Source organism: Manis pentadactyla, chromosome 5 (genome assembly GCF_030020395.1).
Source record: "Manis pentadactyla isolate mManPen7 chromosome 5, mManPen7.hap1, whole genome shotgun sequence".
Lineage (NCBI taxonomy): Eukaryota > Metazoa > Chordata > Mammalia > Pholidota > Manidae > Manis > Manis pentadactyla.
Genome location: NC_080023.1, coordinates 279181 through 305360, shown reverse-complemented (window position 1 = coordinate 305360; position 26180 = coordinate 279181). Strand labels below are relative to the sequence as shown.

The 26180-nt window shown below is 39.5% G+C and overlaps 1 protein-coding gene across 9 annotated transcripts in view; it reads right to left on the bottom strand.

Annotated features, from left to right (window-relative positions):
• Positions 1-26180, bottom strand: part of LOC118930278 (TBC1 domain family member 14) — a 220129-nt gene that overhangs the window by 155753 nt on the left and 38196 nt on the right. For 8 of the 9 annotated variants that reach the window (XR_005031980.2, XM_036921367.2, XM_057501986.1 and 5 more), the window contains one exon: positions 18427-18922. Coding sequence is in view for 7 of the 9 variants with exons in the window: in XM_036921367.2 (XP_036777262.2) it covers positions 18427-18657 (231 nt within the window). In the remaining 2 variants the exon portion in view is untranslated. Of the gene's footprint in view, positions 1-18426; positions 18923-26180 lie in introns of those variants that run through there. The other variant, XM_036921365.2, reaches the window with a different exon arrangement.

The following is a 26180-nucleotide window of genomic DNA, read 5'->3' as shown; positions in this document are numbered from 1 at the left end:
TTATAAAATTATGTTAGATTCTTCTCTTGACATTTGCCTTTTAGCATGCCTTTACAGTGCAGGTCAATCACCCTCAAATGAAAGTTAGATAGAAGCTTCTCAAGTGAATAGTTAAATAGATCTTAAGATATAAACACTTTCTTTGTACTGTGTCAAGATGTAAAAAATGCTGCTGGAACTGCAATTTGACCTTGGACAACATATCTGCTGCAAATCTGTATGGGAATGGGGCTTTTGCTTCTTAACTCTTGACAGAATGAAAATGTTCAAAGCAGCTTGTCATAACTTGTGATTCAAACAATGTTAGCTGACTTTACCACATTATCAACTTTGCATATACATGCTGTTTGCCTTGTGATTTTAGGCTGAATTCATTAAGAAACATTATCAACTCTGTAGCAAAAACTACATAAACGATAACTCAGTAGATATACTTTCCTGTATTCTGCTCTTTCCATTTAGTATATTTGAGAGCTCCTGGATTCTGTTTTTTCCCAGATTTATGTACTGTGTGAATGCACTATGACTCATTTAACCAACAGCATTGAATTAATCATCAGATTTTAAGAGGACATAGTATAAAACATGGTTCAAGATATTTCTATGTTATTTACTGTTATTCTTTGTCTCCTATGCTATATTAATTAAAGGTCCACTTAGACAGGAACACAAAATGTGCCAAATATTTACTCAATACTCAGTAAAATCAAACATAATTTTTCAAAGTCATAATCTTAAGGACTGAACACAATTATCAAGTACCAAAAGAAGATACAGCTAAAGAACTTTTCAGAATAAGAATCTATTATCAAGTACTTTTCCAGACACCACTGTAAGGTAACTAATGCTAGAGTTTTGATTGACTTTCTCTTGCTGTCTTCTATTGGGAAGTGGAGGAAGAAAAAGAACACAACATTCTGAAATACAGCTGGATCAGTGACATCTACTGTTGGCTGCTCAGCATCCACCCCCTGCCTCCCACACCTTCCCACTAACAGCGGCCTGAAAAACCAAAACCACGTTGTGTCTGAATGGGACTAATGCCACCCCCCAACTGCAGGCCCTAACTGGCTTAATACAATTCAGTATGTTTCATCCCTTTGGCCACAAAGATTGTCTCAGAGAGAGGCATGTGACCAATCAGAAATGAGCCCTTGAAAATGAGAAGGAAAAGAAAAGGTTTTTGCTGAGACTGTAGGGAACACATCCTCTGGACAGTGAGAACAGGATGCCAGAAACATGTGCTCATTGCCATTTGGCCCCTAGCCCTGAGGGAGCTCACCATAAACCCAACCTGGGAGCAAAAGCCCAAAGACACGGTGGCAGCTCTGGATGGAACTAGGCTAGGCCCAGTCCTGCTCCTCGGATTTTAGTTATATGAGACTTTTTCCCCCCTTAAGTCAATATAGACCAAGTTTTAGGCCAAATTTTGAAGAATGAGAGATACAGCTAGAATTTAAGGGAAGGTCTCAGTAATAATCCACTTCTCACTGCTCAAAAGAACTGGATCAGGTCAGCTATAAGCATTTTTTTCCTATAAGTCTTTAGTCAACAGTGACAATTTCCCTACTGATCCGTCTGCCTCCAGCTGCCCACCCAGCTTCTCCCCACCATGTGTGGCCATTCTGCACTGAGGCTAAATATAAATAAAGCAATGGGTCTCTGTCTCTAGGACTGCAGGGCAAGCTCCTGCCAACATGCCACGTTCTTCGCTGGGTCCCCCGCCTGCCTCCCCCGGCACACCCCACCAGCTCCCTCACCACCCACTTGTCCAGCCTCACAACACCAGGCCCGTCCTGTTTCTGTGACCTCGTATGCACTGTCCTTTCTTCTTCCTTCAGGACTGTTCCACTGTCATCTCTTCTGTTATTCCTACTGCCCTTGTCCCCTGTGGCAGTGTCCCATGCTCTACATAGACAGAGCACTTAACAGATCCTAAACTGGCACTGTCCCTCAGGGACCATCCCTGTCATCTCTGCATTCCTGGTGCCTGCCTGCCATGGGCGTTCACGTGGTGAGGGAAAAAAGCAGAAATGTGCATTTTAAAAATGCAGCATTTATATTCAAAACTTATTTATTTATTCCATGAATAGATTTTACCCACCCCATCTTACCCTGCCCATTTTACTATGTATGGTATCTTAGGGAGTCCATGGACATGAATTTGTGTATTCATCATTAGTACTATTTCTTATTCTGACTTTTTCTTTTTTTTTTTCCATTATGATTGTGAATTTACTTTTCTTCCATTGATTCTTCTTTATATACATTTTGAAACTATTACTATCAATATACAAATTTAAAATTGTCATACCTTCATGGCAAATAAGCCATTTTATCCTTATGAAATATCCCCATTTATCTTTGGTAATGCTTCTTCAAGTTTACTTTGCCTGACATTAGTATTGCTGCACCAGCTCTATGTTGATTAGTATTTGTTTCTTTCTCCATCCTTTTACTTTCAAATTTTCTGTGTCCTTATTTTTTAAAGTATGGCTCTTATATATGGCAATAGTTGAGTTTTTTACTTATCCATTTCCACAATGTTGTCTTTTAATTGGGTATTTGGATCATTAATATTTAATGTAGTTACTGATCTATTTGGATTTAAATCTACTTTTGTATTATTTTAATTTCTCCTCTGTTAGCATATTTTTTTTTACTAGTCTTATTCTTTTAACAGCTAGTCTTCCTTCCTTTAGGTATTCCCATTCTTGCAGGAAATAGTTTTCTTCTGCATCTAGTTTTTGGTTTTGTTGGGTTGGATTTGTTTTTATTTGTTTGGTGCACGTCTGCTGATGATTAGTTCAATTTGTACTTGTCTGGGACTTCTTTATTTTTCCTTCACATCTGAATGACTTTACTTTCATATTTCTTATGTGTGAAGTTTATTTAATTAATATCTACTGAATGTCAAAACACAGTATATGCAATTACACCTGAGGACCCAGGATGGGTCAGACTTTTGTAGTTGCTATTGTTAAAGATTATAATAATCTGTAAAGGGAAACACTGCTGATGCAAGCTTTTCCAAGTGGTGAAATTCTCAACTAATGGGAATACACTGCAAGAACACATTATAAGTTGGCTGAAAGGACAAATAAACCCTGTTGAATGAAGAAGTGATCAGTCTTACCTAGCATTCTTACTGGGATTATTCTTATTTAATTATGGGCAAATTCAGATAACGTAATAATACAGCTACATTTTTAGAATGCTTGACTCCAAGCTAGAAGACACAATTAAGGTATTTATAAAAGAAACTGCAACAAAGCCATAGTAAATCAAAACAACGTAGTATTGGCATACAGACAGACACAAAGACCAATGGAATAGAATACACAGCCCAGAAATAGACCTTCATATATATGGTCAAATGATTTTCAGCAAGGGTGCCGAGAACATTCAATGGGGAAAGGAAAGTCTTTTCAACAAATGGTGCTGGGAAAACTGGACACCCATGTGCAAAAGAACAAAGTTGGATCTTTACCTCACACGATATATAAAAATCATCTAAAAATGGGTCAAAGACTTGTATGTAAGGGCTAAAACTATGAAACTCTTGGAAGAATCATCAGGCAAAGCTTTACAATATTGGATTTGGCCATGATTTCTTGGATATGACACCAAAAGCAGAGGTAACAAAAGGGAAAAACAAATTGTGGACTTCATGAAAATTTTAAAACTTGGTGCATCAAAAGACACTATAAACAAAGTGAAAAGGCAACTCACAGAATGGGAGAAATTATTTGCAAGTCATGTATATGATAAGGGGTTAATACCTAGAATATATAAAGAACTAAGATTCAACAACAAAAAAAAAACAACCAGACTCAAAAATGGGCAAAGGACTTAGAACAGATGTTTCTCCAAAGAAGACATACAAATGGCCAATAAATGCATGAAAAGCTAGTCCAACGTCACTAACCATTAGGAAAAACGCAAATCAAAACTACCATGAGATGCCACTTTACACCCATTAGGATAGTCACTATTGAGAAAACAGAAAATAGCAAGCGCTGATGAGGATGTGGAGAAACTGGACCCTGTGCACTGTTGGTAGGAATGTAAAAATGGTGCAGCTGCTGGCATTCCTCAAAAAATTAAAAATAGAATATATCATATAAACCAGCAGTTCCACTTCTGGGTATATACCCCATCAAAATTGAAAGCAAAGTCTCAAAGAGATTCTTGTATACCATGTTCATAGCAGTGTTATTAACAATAGCTAAGATGTGGAAGAATCCCTAGTGTTCATTAATGGATGGATGGATGAGCAAAATGTGGCATGATCATATGATGGAATATTATTTGGCCCTAAAAACAAAAGGCAAGATTAATGATACATACATACATACATACATACATACATACATACATAAATGGCATTCTGACATGTGCTACAGCATGGATGAATCCAGAGTACGATATGCTCAGTGAAATAAGCCAGTCCCAAAAAGCTAAAAACTGTATGATTTCACTGATATGAGGCTCTTAAGAGCAGTCCAAATCATAAAGACAGAAAATAGAATGGTGGGTGCTAGGGGCTGGAGGGAGAGGGGAATTACTGTTTAATGGGTATTGAGTCTTTTTTATAACTGGTGCCAACGGCTGTACATTATAAGTGTATTTAATACCACTGAACCATATGCTTAAAAATGGTTAAGATGGTAAATTTTACGTTATGTGTGTTTTACCACAGTTTTAAAAATTGGGGAAAGGGAGAAACCACAGTAACTCCTCTGAAGGGCATGTGTGCCCACCCCTATTATGCTCCATTCACACACCCACACCCACTCACCCACCCACCCACACACACACACACACACACACACACACACACACACACTTCATACACCTGAGGAAGAAGCAAACATCTTCATTTCATAAACATCTAAGCATTTTCTTCTTTCCAGGAGCTGTTTTAGCACTGGGAATACAGCAGAAAATATGGCAGACAAGGTTATAGCTTCATAAATTGTATATTCCAGCAGAGATGTACAAATAAATAAAAATCATTATCACAATATATCACATATGTATATAATAAAAAATATATATAAATAAAAAAACATATATATAAAATAAAAAAATAAAAATCATATATCACAAATAATCACATCATTTCAGGTAGTTAACAAGTACTGTGAAGAAAATAAAGTAGGTAAAAGAACTGAGGCCTGAAGGCTTCCGTTTTAAACACAGTGTCAGAAAGACTGAGGACATGACAGGGGAAATAAACAGCAAACGAAGCAAGTTTAAGCAAGGAACATGACTGGACAATCTATGAAAGAAATGGATAAGCTGGACTTCATGAAAATGAAAGCTGCTCTGTGAAAAAGAATGTTTACTGAAAAACAAGAGACTAAGAAGAATAAGGAGACAAGCCACAGATGGGGAGAAAGTATTTTCAGTAGACATCTGATAAAGGACTGTTTGAAATATATAAACTCTTATATTTAGAAAACAACCAATCAAGAACCGGCCCAAAGCCCTCAACAGACACTTAGCAAAGAAGATATAAGATGGCAAACAAGCATATGAAAAGATGCTCCACATCGTATGTCATCAGAGAATTGCAAATGAAAAAAGGAAGACACCACTAGACACCTATTAGAAAGACCAGAATCCAGAATACTGACAATACTAAATGCTGACAGGTCGTCGCTGCAGGAACTCTCACTGCTGGTGGGAGTGCAAAATGGCACAGCCACTGGGGAACACAGTGTGGTGGCTTCTTACAAAACCAAACACAATTCTTACCATCTGATCCATTCTTCCCACTCAATCCAGCGGTCCTGCTCGTTGGTATTTACCAAAAGGAGCTGAAAACTCATGTCCACACAAAAACCTGTACACGGACGTTTACAGTGGCTTTCCTCATACTTGCCAAAGCTTGGAAGTAACCCAAATGTTCTTCAATAGGTAAATGGACAAACTGTGGTCCATCCAGATGATGGAGTATTATTCAGCATTAAAAAGAAATGAGCTATCAAGCCATGAAAAGACACGGAGGAACCTTTTATGTGTACTACTGAGTAACAGAACCTAATTTGAAAAGGCTAAAAACTGCATGATTCCAATTACATGACATTATGGAAAAGACAAAACTATGGAGGAATAAAAGGATCAGTAGTTGCCAAGGGCTGGGGGATGGAAGGGATGGACAGGTGGAGGTGAAACTACTCTGCAGAATGCTATCACAGTGGATAAGCATCATTATATACTTGTCCAAACTGCAGAACACACACCACCAGGAGTGACCTTAAGGTAAACTGTGAACTTAGGGTGATTATGTGTCAATGCAGGTTCATCGGTTTAGACAAAGGTGCCATTGTTGTGGGGAATGTGGATAGGGGGGAGGCTAGGTAGGCACATGTAGGTGCAGGGGTAGATGGGAGTCTCTGTACCTTCCTCCCAATTTTACTGTGAGCCTAAAATTGTTCTTAAAACAATAAAGTCTTCAAAAGAAAAAAAAAAACATAACTAGAAGCAGACTTACTATTCTGCCCAGATGAATTAGAGAAGTCACATAAAATGCAAAACCAGATGAAACGTACAACAGCTGCGCTAAGGCATTCAAGCCCTGCTGAAGCAGCCTTAAGACCAGGAGGGGCAACTGTTCTCGGCAGGGTGCTGACAGCTAAGCCTGCCTTCTCCCAGGGGCAAATGTACCCATTCCAGGCCCAGGGTAGGAGTCTGAGAAAAAGGTGGCTCTTGAGAGGCAAAGATACCAGTAGAGCAGGGGCAGTCTCTTGGGGCTGGAGAGCAAACCCAGAGATTCACGTGCCAGGATCCCAGAAAAAAGAAGGGGTGGGAAACAGAGGCCACGCTCTGCTGGATCCCCCTCTGGACAGGTGAGGAATTCTGAGGCTGTGCAGGGCATATGGGGAGCTTCTGTGTTGATGGTAAGGTTCTATTTATTTATCAGGGTGTAATTACACAAATATCTTTGTGAAAATTCGCCTTTTTACCTTTGTTTGCACTTTATATTTCAATAAAACGTTTAAGGAAAAAAAAATTTATTCTTGTACAGAATCCATGGTTGCTCCATACCTGGAAGTCCTGGGACCTAGACAAAAATCAAACATCATAAGGACACCTAAAGCAATCACACAGACTGAGGGACTATCATGGAAGGGCAATTTCAGAAGTGTGCAAAGATAAAACTCCTAGAAACTAAGAGAACAAAATCATGAAGAGTGGATAACACTAGAATTCAAACAAATGTTTTATTTGTTTGAAGCCCAAATCTCAGAATGCAATGCAATCAGAGAATATTCCCAAAATGTAAGTAGAAACTTTATGAAAAGAAAGTTGCTACTTTGTACATAGACATTTAGAAAGGTCTTCTTTTGGACAGTTCAGCACCCTCACCATTCCAGATTTCCTTTAGAGGGCCATCCCCTCTGATTCTTGGTCCCTGTGGTTCCAGGTGCCTGCAGTCCAGCCCACAAAGTCCCTTCCACCTAGTAGCTGAGTCACAGGGAGGGCCCCATTGGGATGACACACCTGCTCTTCCTGCTGGGCCTGCACAAATGAGATGGGAGTCTGGGCGGCAGCAGGGAGAGAGCAGAGCTTAAGAATAAAGGCAACAACAGGAGCCAAGATGGCGGCATGAGTAGAGCAGCCGAAATCTCCTCCCAAAAACATATATATTTTTGAAAATACAACAAATACACCTATTCCTAAAAGAGACCAGAAGACACAGGACAACAGCCAGACCACATCCACACCTGAGAGAACCCAGCGCCTTGCGAAGGGGGAAAGATACAAGCCCCGGCCCCGCGGGACCCGAGCGCCCCTCCCCCCAGCTCCCGGCCGGAGGAGAGGAGTCGGAGCAGGAGGGAGACGGAGCCCAGGACTGCCGAACACCCAGCCCCAGCCATCCGGGCCAGAGCGCAGACACACAGTGCATGCGTGGGGTGCTGCATACGAGGAAAGCAGGACAGTAGGACCTGTGAGCGGGTCCCCATAGCCGGCGCCCCTGGGACAAAGAAAAGCGAGTGCTTTTTGAAAGTCTTAAAGGGACAGGGACCCCACAGCTGGACAGAGGCGTCCCGGGACAAACAGCTCAGCAGCTGAGAACCTGGGGAACTCCAGGCACCCTAACCCCCTGGGTGGCAGAGCAGCTCTGAGGCACTTCACAGCAATAAACAGCCCGCTGTTCCCCATCCGGCATGGCTCCGCCATAGTGGCAGAGGCCACGCCCACAGCAACTGCACGCGGAGATTCCTTCACAGCGGCCAGGCAAGAAGCAGACCTCATCTGCGCGCAGCTGCCCAGCACAGGCCGCTAGGGGTCGCTGTTCTCCCAGGAGAGGACGGCCACTAACTAGCAAGAAGGGACGTTCTCCCAGCTGACAGGTGCCAACTACCCATGACTATCTCTATCGCCATGAAAAGGCAGAAGAATTTGATACAGACCAGATTAACCCAGACAGTCTCCCCAGAAAAGGAATCTGGGGAGACAGACCTAACGAATCTTCCTGAAAAAGAATTTAAAAGTAAGCTCATAACCATGCTGATGGACTTGAAGAGAAATATTCAACAGCTAAGTAGGGAGAATACAGACATAACATAATCTCTGGAAGGATTTAAAAGCACAATGGATGAGATGCAAGAGGCCATAAATGGACTAGAAGCCAGAGAACAGGAATGCACAGAAGCTGACATAGAGAGAGATAAAAGGATCTCCAGGATTGAAACAACATTAAGAGAACTGTGTGACCAATCCAAAAGGAACAAAATCCGCATTATAGGGGTACCAAAGGAAGAAGAGAGAGAAAAAGGGATAGAAAGTGTCTTTGAAGAAGTAATTGCTGAGAACTTCCCCAAACTGGGGGAGGAAATAGTCGCTCAGACCACAGAAATACACAGAACCCCCAACAGAAGGGACCCAAAGAGGACAACACCAAGACACATAATAATTAAAATGGCAAAGCTCAAGGACAAGGACAGAATTTTAAAGGCAGCTAGAGAGAAGAAAGAGGTCACCTACAAAGGAAAACCCATCAGGCTATCATCAGACTTCTCAATAGAAACCTTACAGGCCAGAAGAGAATGGCATGACATATTTAATGCAATGAAACAGAAGGGCCTTGAACCAAGGATACTATATCCAGCACGATTATCATTTAAATATGAAGGAGGGATTAAACAATTCCCAGACAAGCAAAAGTTGAGGGAATTTGCCTCCCACAAACCACCTCTACAGGGTATGTTAGAGGGACTGCTCTAGATGGGAGCACTCCTAAGGCTAAATAGATGTCACCAGAGAAAATAAAATCACAGCAAAGAAAGCAGACCAACCAAATACTAACTAAAGGCAAAAAATAAAATCAACAACCCACAAAAGCAGCCAAAGAAAACACAAAAGAACGCAGAATAAAACACCCAACATATAAAGAATGCAGGAGGAGGAGTAAGAAGGGAGAGAAATAAAGAATCATCAGACAGTGTTTATAATAGCTCAATAAGGGAGTTAAGTTACACAGTAAGGTAGTAAAGAAGCTAACCTTGAACTTTTGGTAACCACAAACTTAAAGCCTGCAATGGCAATAAGTACATATCTTTCAATAATCACCCTAAATGTAAATGGACTGAATGCACCAATCAAAAGACACAGAGTAACAGAATGGATAAAAAAGCAAGACCCATCCATATGCTGCTTACAAGAGACTCACCTCAAACCCAAAGACATGCACAGATTAAAAGTCAAGGGATGGAAAAAGATATTTCAGGCAAACAACAAGGAGAAAAAAGCAGGTGTTCCAGTACTAGTATCAGACAAAATAGACTTCAAAACAAAGAAAGTAACAAGAGATAAAGAAGGACATTACATAGTGATAAGGGGTCAGTCCAACAAGAGGATATAACCATTATAAATATATATGCACCCAACACAGGAGCACCAGCATATGTGAAACAAATACTAACAGAATTAAAGGAGGAAATAGAATGCAATGCATTCGTTTTAGGAGACTTCAACACACCACTCACTCCAAAGGACAGATCCACCAGACAGAAAATAAGTAAGGACACAGAGGCACTGAACAACACACTAGAACAGATGGACCTAATAGACATCTATAGAACTCTACACCCAAAAGCAACAGGATACACATTCTTCTCAACTGCACATGGAACGTTCTCCAGAACAGACCACATAGTATGCCACAAAAAGAGCCTCAGTAAATTCAAAAAGATTGAAATCCTACCAACCAACTCTTCAGACCACAAAGGTATAAAACTAGAAATAAATTGTACAAAGAAAGCAAAAAGGCTCACAAACACATGGAGGCTTAACAACATGCTCCTAAATAATCAATGGATCAACGACCAAATTAAAATGGAGATCCAGCAATATATGGAAACAAATGACAACAACACAAAGCCCCAACTTCTGTGGGATGCAGCGAAAGCAGTCTTAAGAGGAAAGTATATAGCAATCTGGGCATACTTAAAGAAGGAAGAACAATCCCAAATGAATAGTCTAATGTCACAATTATCGAAATTGGAAAAAGAAGAACAAATGAGGCCTAAGGTCAGCAGAAGGAGGGACATAATAAAGATCAGAGAAGAAATAAATAAAATTGAGAAGAATAAAACAATAGAAAAAAAAATCAATGAAACCAAGAGCTGGTTCTTCGAGAAAATAAACAAAATAGATAAGCCTCTAGCCAGACTCATTAAGAGAAAAAGAGAGTCAGCACACATCAACAGAATCAGAAACGAGAAAGGAAAAATCACGACAGACCCCACACAAATACAAAGAATTATTAGAGAATACTGTGAAAACCTATATGCTAACAAGCTGGAAAACCTAGGAGAAATGGACAACTTCCTAGAAAAATACAACCTTCCAAGACTGACCAAGGAAGAAACACAAAACCTAAACAAACCAATTACCAGCAACGAAATTGAAGCGGTAATCAAAAACCTACCCAAGAACAAAACCCACGGGCCAGATGGATTTACCTCGGAATTTTATCAGACCTACAGAGAAGACATAATACCCATTCTCCTTAAAGTTTTCCAAAAAATAGAAGAGGAAGGAATACTCCCAAACTCATTCTATGAAGCCAACATCACCCTAATATCAAAACCAGGCAAAGACCCCATCAAAAACGAAAACTATAGACCAATATCCCTGATGAACGTAGGTGCAAAAATACTCAACAAAATATTAGCAAACCGAATTCAAAAACTCAACAAAAGGATCATACACCATGACCAATTGGGATTCATCCCAGGGATGCAAGGATGGTACAACATTCAAAAATCCATCAACATCATCCACCACATAAATAAAAAGAAGGACAAAAACCACATGATCATCTCCACAGACGCTGAAAAAGCATTCGACAAAATTCAACATCCATTCATGATAAAAACTCTCAACAAAATGGGCATAGAGGGCAAGTACCTCAACATAATAAAGGCCATATATGACAAACCCACAGCCAACATCATACTGAATAGCGAGAAGCTGAAAGCTTTTCCTCTGAGATCGGGTACAAGACAGGGATGCCCACTCTCCCCACTGTTATTCAACAAAGTACTGGAGGTCCTAGCCACGGCAGTTAGACAAAACAAAGAAATACCAGGAATCCAGATTGGTAAAGAACAAGTTAAACTGTCACTATTTGCAGATGACATGATATTGTACATAAAAAACCCTAAAGACTCCAATCCAAAACTACTAGAACTAATATCGGAATTCAGCAAAGTTGCAGGATACAAAATTAACACACAGAAATCTGTGGCTTTCCTATACACTAACAATGATCTAATAGAAAGAGAAATCAGGAAAACAAATCCACTCACAATAGCATCAAAAAGAATGAAATACCTAGGAATAAACCTAACCAAGGAAGTGAAAGATCTATACCCTGAAACTATAAGACTCCCTTAAGAGAAATTAAAGAGGACACTAACAAATGGAAACTCATCCCATGCTCCTGGCTAGGAAGAATTAATATAGTCAAAATGGCCATCCTGCCCAAAGCAATATACAGATTCGATGCAATCCCTATCAAATTACCAACAGCATTCTTCAACGAACTGGAACAAATAGTTCAAAAATTCATATGGAACCACCAAAGACCCCGAATAGCCACGCAATCCTGAGAAGGAAGAATAAAGTGGGGGGGATCTCGCTCCCCAACTTCAAGCTCTACTACAAAGCCACAGTAATCAAGACAATTTGGTACTGGCACAAGAACAGAGCCACAGACCAGTGGAACAGAATAGAGGCTCCAAACATTAACCCAAACATATATGGTCAATTAATATACGATAAGGGAGCCATGGACATACATTGGGGAAATGACAGTCTCTTCAACAGATGGTGCTGACAAAACTGGTCAGCTACATGTAAGAGAATGAAACTGGATCACTGCCTAACCCCATACACAAAAGTAAATTCGAAATGGATCAAAGACCTGAATGTAAGTCATGAAACCATAAAACTCTTAGAAAAAAAACATAGGCAAAAATCTCTTGGACATAAACATGAGTGACTTCTTCATGAACACATCTCCCCGGGCAAGGGAAACAAAAGCAAAAATGAACAGGTGGGACTATATCAAGCTGAAAAGCTTCTGTACAGCAAAGGACACCATCAATAGAACAAAAAGGTATCCTACAGTATGGGAGAATATATTCATAAATGACAGATCCAATAAAGGGTTGACATCCAAAATACATAAAGAGCTCACACACCTCAACAAACAAAAAACAAATAATCCAATTAAAAAATGGGCAGAGGAGCTGAATAGACAGTTCTCTAAAGAAGAAATTCAGATGGCCAACAGACACATGAAAAGATGCTCCACATCGCTTGTCATGAGAGAAATGCAAATTAAAACCACAGTGAGATATCACCTCACACCAGTTAGGATGGCCAACATCCAAAAGACAAACAACAACAAATGTTGGTGAGGTTGTGGAGAAAAGGGAACCCTCCTACACTGCTGGTGGGAATGTAAATTAGTTCAACCATTGTGGAAAGCAGTATGGAGATTCCTTGAAATGCTCAAAATAGAAATACCATTTGACCCAGGAATCCCACTTCTAGGAATTTACCCTAAGAATGCAGCAGCCCAGTTTGAAAAAGACAGATGCACCCCTATGTTTATCGCAGCACTATTTACAATAGCCAAGAAATGGAAGCAACCTAAGTGTCCATCAGTAGATGAATGGATAAAGAAGGGATGGTACATATACACAATGGAATGTTATTCGGCCATAAGAAGAAAACAAATTCTACCACTTGCAACAACATGGATGGAGCTGGAGGGTATTATGCTCAGTGAAATAAGCCAGGCAGAGAAGGACAAGTACCAAATGATTTCACTCATATGTGGAGTATAAGAACAAAAAAAAAAACTGAAGGAACAAAACAGCAGCACAATCACAGAACCCAAGAATGGACTAACAGTTACCAAAGGGAAAGGGACAGGGGACAAAGGGAGGGAGGGGAGGGATAAGGATGGGGAAAAAGAAAAGGGACATTATGATTAGCATGTATAATGTGTGGTGGGGGCACGGGGAGGGCTTTGCAACACAGAGAAGACAAGTAGTGATTTTACAGCATCTTACTACGCTGATGGACAGTGACTGTGTAGGGGTATGTGGGGGGGACTTGGTGAAGGGGGGAGCCTAGTAAACATAATGTTCTTCATGTAATTGTAGATTAATGATACCAAGAAAAAAAAAAAAGAATAAAAGCAACAGAGAAGGCAGACTTCAAGTAGGGCACTGATTCTTCTGAAGGCCCTGGATCACACTGCCACTGAGGTCAGCCTGCCCTTGGACATTCTGAGTTTTTAAACCAATAAATGATCCAACACTTTTTGGCCATATGCAAGCTACTTAGCCACTGTCTTTAAGTACTTCCACCTATGAGATGGCCAAAAGGGTGCCAACAGGGTGCTGTGAGGTCCAAGTGAATTACTGGGTGTGGACAGCAGGCCCTCAGGCACATGGTGGGCATCCAGTATTTAATGTGCATGTGCTTGTTTCTACCATCCCTTCTCCTACAGCCACACTAAGCTGGGTTTTCTGTCATGATCCACAGACTCCTGGTAAGGACAAAACAATTTCATGAAACTGAGAACATTAAAATACAAAGACATAAGAGATGTTTTAATAAGCTCTTGGACGGTGGTTTTGATCTAACTAGCTACCAAGGAAAGCTAGGCTGTCTGGGGCTTTAAGAGTGACAGCGGAAGGTGCCCAGCCCCTGCGTAGCTCCTCCCATCCCAACAGGCCCTGGGCAGCCTAGCACAGCCTCAAGGCAGGAAAGTAAACCCTGCCTTTTTAGTTTTACTAGAGTTTCCCTTTTAGCCATTTTTAAGTAAGACTATAAAATAGTTTTGAAATAATGTCACACAGATCTATTCTAAGAGTCACAGGATCCAGGCTTAATGCTCCAAGTCTCCTGGCAATGCACGCTGCTGTGCTGTTCACTTTTATTCTTAGGGACTCAACTCAAAATTCAACTGTGAACTGAGAAGACTAATTTCTTCCCACCTCTAAAAACCACAAGTGTACTGAAAAAACAGTCAGCCAGTTCGACAGTTTCCAAAGATCACCTTTACAATAGAAGTTACTCATTCAACAATTATTTGCTATATATGAAAACAAGAACAAAAACAAAACCCTCTGGTACTTCATAAAAGGGCACATGATTTGGGTCTGAAAGACAGACCTGAGTTTAAATCATGACCCCTGCCTAACCGTGTGGCTTCAGCAGATCCTCAAATCTCCCCACATATGTAAAGTAAACACACATGGGAGTAAAGCAGGGAATGTGACACCCTCAAGGTGTGGGTCTGAAGCCCTAGTATGAAGCGATGGGCATCACTCTGCCTGCTGTGTGTTCTCCACGCAACAGCGCTGCTGGCTTTAAAAAATAAATGGCACTGCAGTGAGAAGGCCGACTACTGGATGTGGGTGGACACTGGGGCAGAAAACCACCATTTGATAACCATCAAAGTAACCACTAACTCAGACGGAACCACCTACAGGCAGTTAGACCATCCAAGTCCCTCTGCACAGGTCACTGGGTGAACACAGACAGGAGCGCTGGGCTTTATGGTGGAGAAAACTGGCAGACACCACCTGGCCCAGGTTGGCACTGCCAAGGATGACACAGACTGATGGCACATGCCGCCTGCCATGGTACACCACCAGCCTCATGTCCCTGCCACGAATGCATAGGAGGAAATATGAGACAAACCCAAGGAAAGGGACATTCCATCAACAACTGGCCTGTAAGCTTCAAAAAATGTCAGTGTCACAAGACACAACAGGGAGAGGAGGAACTGTTCCAAGTTGAAGGAGACTGAAGAGGGGTGACTGCTGCACCCAATGCATGCTCTCACACTGGGTCCTGGAGGGAGGAGAACACCACCGAGAAGGGCATTACTGGGACAGGTGATAAACACTGAACACTGACAGTGAGCTAGAAATAATCATGTGTTGATGTTAATCTTCCTGAATTTCCTAGTTGTACTAAGGCTATCTAAGAAAAGTCTGATCTTAAGAAATACACACTGATATATTTAGGGTAAGTTGGCATCAGAAGGAGAGGAGAGAAATAAAGCAAATGTGGAAAAATGTTAGCAACTGGTGACTGAGTGAAGAGTACACAGGTCCTCTGTACTGTCCTTGCTATTCTTCTGATGTTTGAAATTATTTCACAGGAACTTTAAATTGTTTAGAAAGATGAACATATCTTTCTGCCTACAAGAATCTTATAATCTACTGCAAAGGTATTAAATACATCCTAATAACCACAGTGAAGAGATGTACAGTAGAAATATGATCAAGTTTGGGAGAAGACATGGTTTTCATTGGGAATTACCAGGAAAAGATGCATAGAGAAAAGTAATATGGGACTTGGAAGATTTATATCTAAAGTCAACATATATATATATTTTTATATCTAAAAATTATCTATAGTGAATTCCTGAAGTACATTTACAGGAGTATGGTAATCATGCACAAAAGAAAAAGGGGAAAAAAAAGAAAGAATTTCTCATGGATATCCAATCACTGTGACACAACCACAGTACCTCCAGTGCCACCGTAACCGGGCTGCCACACTGCGCACCTGCTCCAGTCTGAGGTCCACACACAACTCTGCTCGCCAGTTAGCCTCAACCAGGACTGGGTCTCATCAGCCTCCATCCTACCTGTATCTTGGACAGCCAGGCCCAAGCCAAGTCACGTGCAAAATCTGCTTCTTAGAACTCAAGAGCTCTTTGTGGGTTTGTTTTAAACCAAAATTGAGAAAAAGGACTAAATATGGCAGTAAGGTTAGTAATTGAAGCAATGGCCTAAAACCTGGCACTATTCAAGCCAAGATTATAGACTAATTCAAAGACTGAAGGGTGAAGATGTGAGGAAATGGACACCCAGAAGTGGAATCGTTTGGCCTCCGAGGAGTGAGGCTGCCGTTAAGTGTGACCCAGAGATCAGAAAAGATAGTCAGTTTCCTTGCCTCCAACAGGCCTGTGAGCATTACTGCCACTGGAGCCTCAGTGCAGCAGGTGAGCAGGCCCTCCCACCCCCCTTTCTCCTTAGAGAACACCTCTCAGCTCATGCCCTCCTCTGTTAGAGAAGATCCCTCACTCTCCTTCTGGGGATACAGTGAGCACGCCGCCCCCCTAGAGTCATGCACCAGTAAGGTAGGTGCTGACTGACTCTTACATCACCTCTTATGAAGACAAGTATCATTTTCCATGTGACCTTCCCCGTCAGCACGGGACTTGGCTCTGCTACCCTGCACTGAGGGGAAGACTCTCTACGAGCCTTTTACTTCCCTGGGGATTCTCCTTCTATCTCCAGACATGTTGTGTTTCACTAACCTTTTTCTGTCCTGTTCCCTAAAGACAAACCAGAACTTCAGGGGAAGGTTCAGACAGAGCTGGGCACTGATAGCGGCCTTGACCCCTAACCCCATGCCCCTGCTAATAAAGAAACCAGAGGAATTCGCAAACATATCTCATCAGAGATGTGTTCAACTATAACCTTAATAGTAGGCCTATGTTCTATTTCCTTTTCAATGTCTTACAGCACCAAGCACATAAATACTGTGTGCCAACACATTTATTGGTGTTGATTAAATATAATAGGCTGATATTGTTAATATACAATCCTCAGAGTATATGGTTTTTAAGTTAAGAGAAATGTCTTCCTCATTTCTGGAAATAAAAATTCTTTCAGTCTTGGAGATTTAAGATTTTACTTGCCCCTAAGAAGTATACTTTACATTTACTGGAAAAATGATAGAAAATAATAGAGCCTTGGTAAGGAAGTTATATATATACAAAATACTGATCATCAAGATACATTTTCTGATTATCAGGTCACATATTAAATCCCCTGAAAACTTTACCTGACTTAATTCTCACCAGCCAGGACATAAGTAACCTGGAAGCAGGGAAAATGCACGTATGGCTAGCTAGAAAGGACAAGAAACAGCAGTGAGAAAATACCATCAACACAACTGATGTGTGACGAATGTCCCTCTATATTTATGGGACTCTATATTTATGAGACTGCAATGCTCTATATTTATGGGACTGCAAGGCTTTTCTGTGGTTTGGAAGGACAAAACCAGTTTCTTCTGCCAATGAAACTGTCCGTCCTTTCAGTGTGATCAACAATGATTTACGACGATGACAAAAACTGCACCCAAAATGCTCCATTTTGCGTGAAGTTTGTACACTTCCAGGACAGTCACTTGGAACTGTCCCTGGCTGCTGATGACTCTGCTTCCCTTTCGCAGGCCTCGCTTTCAGGAGCTCCTCTTGGAGAGGGAGAAAAGTTGAGATTCTTTTTCAAGAACCTAGATTTGCTTTTTCACTTTAAACTCAGCATCTAAGTCATATAAAATGCATAATGGCTGACTTGCCAGGTGATATACAGTGACTTCATGGCAAAGTTATGTGCTGTCCCCAAATTTTAGGTCTGCTCATTTGTAACACAGTTTGATTAATAAGCAGGCGAACATCACTCCTGCAGATAAAATGAAGTAGTAACTCTGGAACGTTCAGAAGTGTAACAGACACAATGATTAAACTGTCTAGTCATAATGTGATGCTCCTAAAACAACAAAAACCTACATCTGGAGCAGTGCTACTTGAAGACAGCACGTCATCAAACTGTTACCAGCCCAGACAGACCCAGAATCTGTGCCACAATGTAGTCAGCACTAAAAAGGTGTAAGTACGGAGAAATAACTGACCTAGCCGGTGAGCCGTGTGACACGGCTCATTTACTCATGGTAGGTTAAAGTGGTGGACCTCAGGGTCTATAACCCTCTTCTAGAGTATGAAAGCACTCTTTCAAGAGAAACACAAACATGTAGACACATCATGGACTTTCACAAACATTTAAAATGTGTAAATACCTGTTCCTGCAGGTCGTAGTCATAGCTGTCATGCAGAAGAAGACTGAGGACATACCGAGTATAAATCATGGCATCAATGCCACATTTCTCCAGCTCTTGTCCCAGCCAGGTCTGCACTGGACCCAAAGCATGAAGCAGAGACATTTCAGAAGCAGATACAGGGCCTGGATCAGAGCTTGAGGAGCTTCCAGATGGTAAACCACCCACAACAACTGTACAGACAGGGCACATGAACTTAGGTTGACGACATCCTTAACATGGGACGCATTTTCGGCAGTTGATGTTCTGTTGGTATCTGGAGGGGTTTTCACTCCAGTAAAAAGGAGAGATGCTGGACATCTAGGATAAGCATTTACATTTGCTGGCAGTCAGCCACCAGAACGGAACTTCCCTCTGCAGGCATGATCAATGAATCAACCGCCTGACAGCAATACTCGTACATGTGATTTTCCACTTGAATTTCACATAGATGCCAAATGTAAGTCTCCAGCAGAACCTACAAATACAAGAGAGAGAAAAAAGGTATGTGTTGTATATAGATACAGACTAGATTACTGGTTCCTGAAAAATAAAAATCCAAATGAACTATTCCTCTTTATTAAGATATCTCCATGTCTTAGAATGCTGATTTTTTTCTATAATTGTTGCCACTTTAAGCTAAGTAACACTTTAAACTTTTAAAAAACTTATTATCATTTAAAAAAAAGGAAAACTCAAAAATTTATATTTTTGTGCTTGTGCTCAATTATACTGATGTTTATTTTGCCATCTCAAGACACTGAATTAGTAAAATTTTGTTTATCTGTAATGCTGAAAGAAATTATCTGGTGACAGATCACTAGTCCATTTTTAAATACAATGAAAATAAGTAGCTGAACAGTAATTTCATTGAAACACTGGTAAAAAATTAGTTCTTTAAATTTAAGTTCTGCATACACAATCAATTATTTTGTATAGCTAAAAACTTTGGACTACTTATTACTTGTTTCATAAAAAATTAAGGTGAAACACAGATTTGTCTTACAGCCTTGCCAGGCTGTACAGTTCTTCCACAATATTTAGGTTGACTTTTTGGTTACTTGTATGATAGGTGCCTCTTTTAATTTACTATCTTTTTCCCCTAAATTAACAGACTTTCAAAATGTAAAACTAACAATGGTCTTATTAAACCATAACATTCTTTGTTAGATATCATTAACTTATACCAATACCAGTGGAAAGTACAAACTAACATAGCGATAGATAAATCTCATGGGCTCAGCTTTTGTGTGAATTTTAGTACACAGTAGGAGGGTCCACAAAAACGACCTTTAAAGAAAAATGACCTTTAAATTAAAAAATTGTTGTTAATAAAAGCATCAAGTCAGACAGATAGACACTCTTCACTGAAGATTCAAGACTCAGTTTCTTGCATTTCATGAAAAACTACACAGTAAATTTTACATACATTAAATATAAAGAAAAAAATGTTTAAATCCACCATAGGACTATTATTAGTGTATCACTAATGTATATTCTGCTACTTTTAAAAATATTCTGTACAGCAAAGCACACCATCAGCAGAACAAAAAGATATCCTACAGTATGGGAAAATATATTTGTAGATGACATATCCGACAAGGGGTTAACATCCAAAATATATAAAGAACTCACATGCCTCAACACCCAAAAAGCAAATAACCCTATTAAAAAATGGGCGGAGGATATGAACAGACACTTCTCCAAAGAAGAAATTCAGATGGCCAACAGGCACATAAAAAGATGCTCCACATCGCTAATTATCAAGAAAAATGCAAATTAAAACCACAATGAGATATATCACTTCACACCAGTTAGGATGGCCAACATAGAAAAGACTAGGAACAACAAATGCTGGCGAGGATGCAGAGAAAGGGGAACCCTCCTACACTGCTGGTGGGAAGGTAAACTAGTTCAACCATTGTGGGAAGCAATATGGAGGTTCCTCAAAAAACTAAAAATAGAAATACAATTTGACCTGGGAATTCCACTCCTAGGATTTTACCCAAAGAAAACAACTTCTCAGATTCAAAAAGACATATGCTGCACCCCTATGTTTATTACAGCACTATTTACAATAGCCAAGATATGGAAACAACCTAAGTGTCCATCAGTAGATGAAGGATAAAGAAGATGTGGTACATATACACAATGGAATACTATTCAGCCAAAAGAAAGAAACATATCCTATCATTTGCAACAACATGGATGGAGCTAAAAGGGTATTATGTTCAGTGAAATAAGTCAGGCGGAGAAAGACAAATACCAAATGATTTCCCTCTTTTGTGGAGTATAACAACGAAGCAAAACTGAAGGAACAAAATAGCAGCAGATGCACAGACTCCAAGAAGGGACTAGGGGTTACCAAAGGGGAGGGGTGGGGAGGGAGGAAGAAGGGGATTGAGGGGTATTATGATTGGTGCACACGGTATGTGTGGGGTTATGAGGAAGACAGTTTAGCTCAGAGAAGACAAGCAGTGATTCTGTGGCATCTTACATCTTACTACACTGTGGACAGTGACTGCAGTGGGGTATGGGGGGACTCGATAATAAGGGCAAATGTAATAACCACATTGTTTTTCTTGTGAAACCTTCATAAGAATGTGTATCAATGATACCTTAATAAAAAAATTACTTTAAAAAAATCTTCTCTACCATACCATCTTTTCTGAATTATGAAAACTAGACAAAACAAAGATTTTCTATAATTTTTCACCTGTTGAAATTTTCCAGCTAACTCTCCACATTAAAACACTTTCCATAAATTCTTCAGTGGTCAGATCTCAGAATGCCAGGCAGATCATCAGTTAAATAATAGATTCAATTATTGCAGACATCACTTGAATCAAGTTGACAATTTGGCACTCATTCAACAAAGATCAACCAAGACGTACGAAGACTTAAAACTGGCTGAAAGAACCAGGTGAGAGAATCTAAGGCACAGGTAAAGTACCAGAAAAAAGAGAGTTGCACAGAGAAAAAAACACCAGAGATCTGCAAAGGGTTGCCCTCAAGGATTCAGCTGAGTACTACTAGTCAGGGCACAGATGTGAGGAACCACCTGAGGTGGAGGAAAGTATTATATAAAGGACAGGAGGAAACTGGACTTGATTCTCTAAAGGCTACGGACACCAGCTAGACTAGAAAGCCTCATAATGCAGGGGGACCCTGGGTAGAGTATTTAAAAGGGTCTTGCTTTAGTAATGGGGGCAATTAGCCCTAGACTAAACATTGCTCTGGTCCTACCTAACAAATCTTACAGGCAAGACCCCAAAGGACCAGACTCTTTCTAACTAATTTCACTGTAAGTCCAGAACAAAATCAAGAAATTAATCGGAGCACAAAAATAGCCAGCACCCTAAGAAAATAAAATTTACAATGCCCAGGATCCAATAAAAAATTAGCAGGCATGCAAAGAAACAAGGACACATAAAGGGAATGAAAATGAGGAGAAAAACAAATTACTTGAAACCAACCCAGAATTGACACAAAATTTAGAATTAACAGAAAATGATTTCACAACAGTTATCAGAACTAAATGCCCCATGTTTGAAAAATAGAGATTGGAAGATATGAAAGATGTAAAGTCAAACATCTAGTGATGAAAAACAGGCAAGACAGAAATACTAGCAGATCAGACATTTCAAAAGAAAAGATTATTTTTTCTTATTAAAGTATCATTGATCATTCTTGTGTTGGTTTCAAAAATACAACACAGTGGTTCCACAGTTACCCATATTATTAAATCCTCACCCCCTCCAGTGCGGTTACTATCTGGCAACATAGTAAGATGTTACAGAATCATTAATGGTATTCTCTGTGCTGTACTACCATTCCCTGTGAGCAACTTATATTGTGACTGAGAATTATCACGCCCCTTTAAAACCCTTCCCCTTGGTAACCGCTAGTCCCTTCTCAGTGTCCATGAGTCTACTGCTCTTTTGTCCCTTCTGTTTTGCTTTGTTTTTATACTCCACAAATAAGTGAAATCATTTGGTATTTGTCTTTCTCTGCCTGGTTTATTTCACTGAGCATAATACCCTCAAGATTCATTCACTTTGTTGCAAATGGAAGGATTTAGAAAAGATTACTTATCTTACACTGCAGAAGAAATTTATACAAGATGAAATACAGAGAGAAAAACAATTTAAGAAAATGAACAGCTTCAGTGTGCTGTGTGACAATTTTAATAAATCTACACATATGTACTTAGAGGAGAGAGAAAAAGGGACAAAAAATATTTGAAGAAATAATGGCCCAAAAACTTCACTGATCTCTAAGCACAAGACACATAGGCACCTAGGCACACTATAATAAACTATTCAAACCAGTGATAAACAAAAAAATCTTTATTAAAGCCACCAGACAAAAAAAGAAACATTAGGTACAACAAAACAAAGATAAGAGTGACATCAGATTTCTGGTTAGAAACCATACAAATGGGATAATGGGAAAAAACCTTTAGAAGTACTGAAAGAAAAAAGCTTGTCAACTTAGAATTCTATACTCATCAAAAATACCTTTCAAAATGCAGGTGAAACAAAGGCTTAAAGCAAGTAAGCAATGGTGAAAGAATCCCCACCAGCAAACCTTCCCTAGAGGAAATGGTAAAGGAAGTCCTTCAGGCAGAAGGAAAATGATGACAGAACAAAAATGTGGATCCACACAAAGGAAAGAAGAGCACTGGAAACGGTAACTACATTTTTCTTATTATTTAAATATCTTTAAAAGACAATTGATTATTAAAACAATAACAATGTATTATTAAATTTGTAACATATAAGTAAAATGTATGACAGTAACAGCATAAAGGCCAGGAGTAGGAAAGTGTAATACTATTATAAGGTTCTCATATGTCACATGAAATGGTTTAATATCATTTGGAGACAGACTATAAAGAGACAGCAGTTAATAATCATAATAAATCTAGACAGTCTAACAACAAATTAAAAGGCAGAGATGGTCTGACTAGATTTTAAAATAGTAAGATCTAATTAAATATTGCTTATAAAAATGTCCCCATTAAATATAAAGAGACAAATAGGTTAAAAGTAAAAGGATGGAAAAAAATATACCATGCCAACTGTGGAGAAAGTGATGGTTCCTATGCCCAGGATTCTCACCTGGCCCTGATTCAGCTTGCTCACCACACACATGTGGGCAATACGTTGTTATTGACTCTATACATATAAACAGCTCAGCCCAGTGCTCTGGGCTGCTGCATGATTGCAGGGCTGCAGGAGAGCAGAGGCTGGAGCGGTGGCAGCGCCGAAAACATAGACTGAGACGCGGCTGCAGGGGCGAGAGACCGGAGGCAAAGACCGGCTCATTGCATGAAGACTTGCTGTAAGTGGATGGGATTCTAGGGATTGACCTGCCACCGTGGGAATAAAGTTGGGCATAACCCTTTTACTCCAAGAACATTCCACTGTCATTTTTCGGTCTCACTGAATCCACAGTGAACTTGTCTGGGGCTGAAACCCATTGGCACTAACAAAAAGGCTACTGGAGTCTACATTAGTATCTGGCACCGATATCAGAGCAAAGAATATTAACAGAGATAAAGAAGGTCATATCATAATGATAAATGGGTCAACTCAGCAAGAAAATATAGTATCCTGTATATTATGTATCTAATAGCAGTTTCAAAATACATGAATAAAAACTGATAGAAATGCAAGGTAAAACAGACAAATCCACAGTTACACTACTAGAAGATTTCAATACCCTTCTCTCAGTCTTTTAAAGAAGAAACAATCAGGAAGGGATATGAAAGACTCAAGCAATATTATCAACCAACTGGATGTAAACTAGACTGTATACTGGATGGTAGAGAAAGTTGCAAAAAACTTAAAAGGATTCAAGTCATACAAAGTACATTCTCTGACCAAATGGAATTAAACTATCAATCAGCAACATAATGATATCTGAGAACTAAAGAACATATTTCTATATAACCAATAGGAAAAAGAAGATATCAAAGGAGAAATTAATCTTTTGAACCGAATGAAAATGGAAACACAACATATCAATATTTTTAGGATGCCACTAAAGCAGTATTTAGGGGAAAATTTATAGCACTAAGAGCCTATTTTAGAGACGTTCTCTAATCAATGACCTCAGTTTTCACCTTAAGAAACTAGAAAAAGAAGAGCGAATGAAACCTAAACTAAGCAGAAAAGGGAAATAAAAGATCAGAGCAAAACCCAGTGAAACAGAAAATGGCAAGTAATGAAACCAAAAGCTGGTTCTCTTAGATGACAAACTTTACAAACCTCTAGCCAGATTTCAGGAAACAGAGAAGAAAAATCACCAGTATCAGGAATGAGAGGTGAATCAGTACAGATTCTATAGATATAAAGAATAGTAGAAGAACACTAGAAAAACTTTACAACAATAAATTAAACAACTTAGGTGGATGGAAATGGACAAATTCCTTGAAATTACACAAATTACTAAAGTTCACTCAAGAAATACAACGAATAGCCCTGTATCTACAAAAGAAATGTATTTTATAGTTTAAAACTTTCCCACAAAGAAATCTCTAGGCCCAAATGGCTTCAAATTCTAACAAATCCTAACAAATAGCTAAGGAAAACATAAAGCCAATTCTACATAAACTTTGCTAGAAAATTAGAGGTGGGAATATTTCCCAAATCATGTTATGAAGCCAGCATTATCCTGACACCAAAACCAGACAAAGATATAAGAAAACTACAGACCTATATGCCTCATGAACACAGATGCAAAAATTGTAAACAAAATTTAGGAAGCTGAATCCAACAATGTGTATCAGACCCAGAGTACAGGGATATCAGAAGAATGTTGTTAATAAAATCTACATAACTGTCTTTGCCATAGAACCTCTAAAGTATTAGTTTCACTGTGAACAATGTAGTAGTATGAGGCTTTTTTTCCTTATTTAAATGTACAAAGGCCTTAAAAATTCACACCATGAGCGACCTGGTCATTGTAAAGACTGATAAAGAAATACTGTTTCAGTTTATTATGTTTACTTTAAAACATGGTATCAACCCAACTCTGGGATTTTCTCTGTTGTCATAGAGAGATTTCACATTTCAAGTGAAAGGATTCAAGAAATGGGTGAGAAAAAAATCGCATACAAATGCAAAATGAAGCAAGGCACGCTGGACCACCACAGCCTTCTCAAAGCTGGTGAACACCCTCACCTGCGCTATTACCCCCAACAGAGCTCCTCCGCAACTTGCTCAATAGCGATTCCACGTGCATGCAAATGGAAGATATTAATATAAACTACCTGCTCAAATTGCTTATATGTGCTTAATCTTAGATTCCTTCACTAATATGAATATCTGAAGAACAGTAATTACATAAATTAGGCTTTTAGAAAAAAAATACTCAATTTCCTTATTATCCTTAAAAAACAACTATGAAATTGTCTTTCTTTATAATAATCTACTTCTAGTCATAGCAAAAGCCTTTCCTCTTGTTAAGTAACATTTCGGTTCTCTACTACAAAGTCAGATGTGGCGCTGCAAAGAGCTCAAAGTGGTTGAGAGCCGAGGATGAATACAGAAACACAACTGCAATCCCTTGGCTGTTTTGGAATGTACACATTATCGGCAGAGTCCTCTCTACACATTTAAGCCACACTATCCCCTAACAGATTCAGAGAAGCTCAGCACACCCTGGACTTTTCTGCTGCCTAGGGTATAATTTCTCGCCATTTTAAGGGCTATAGGGTGAAAAGTAGC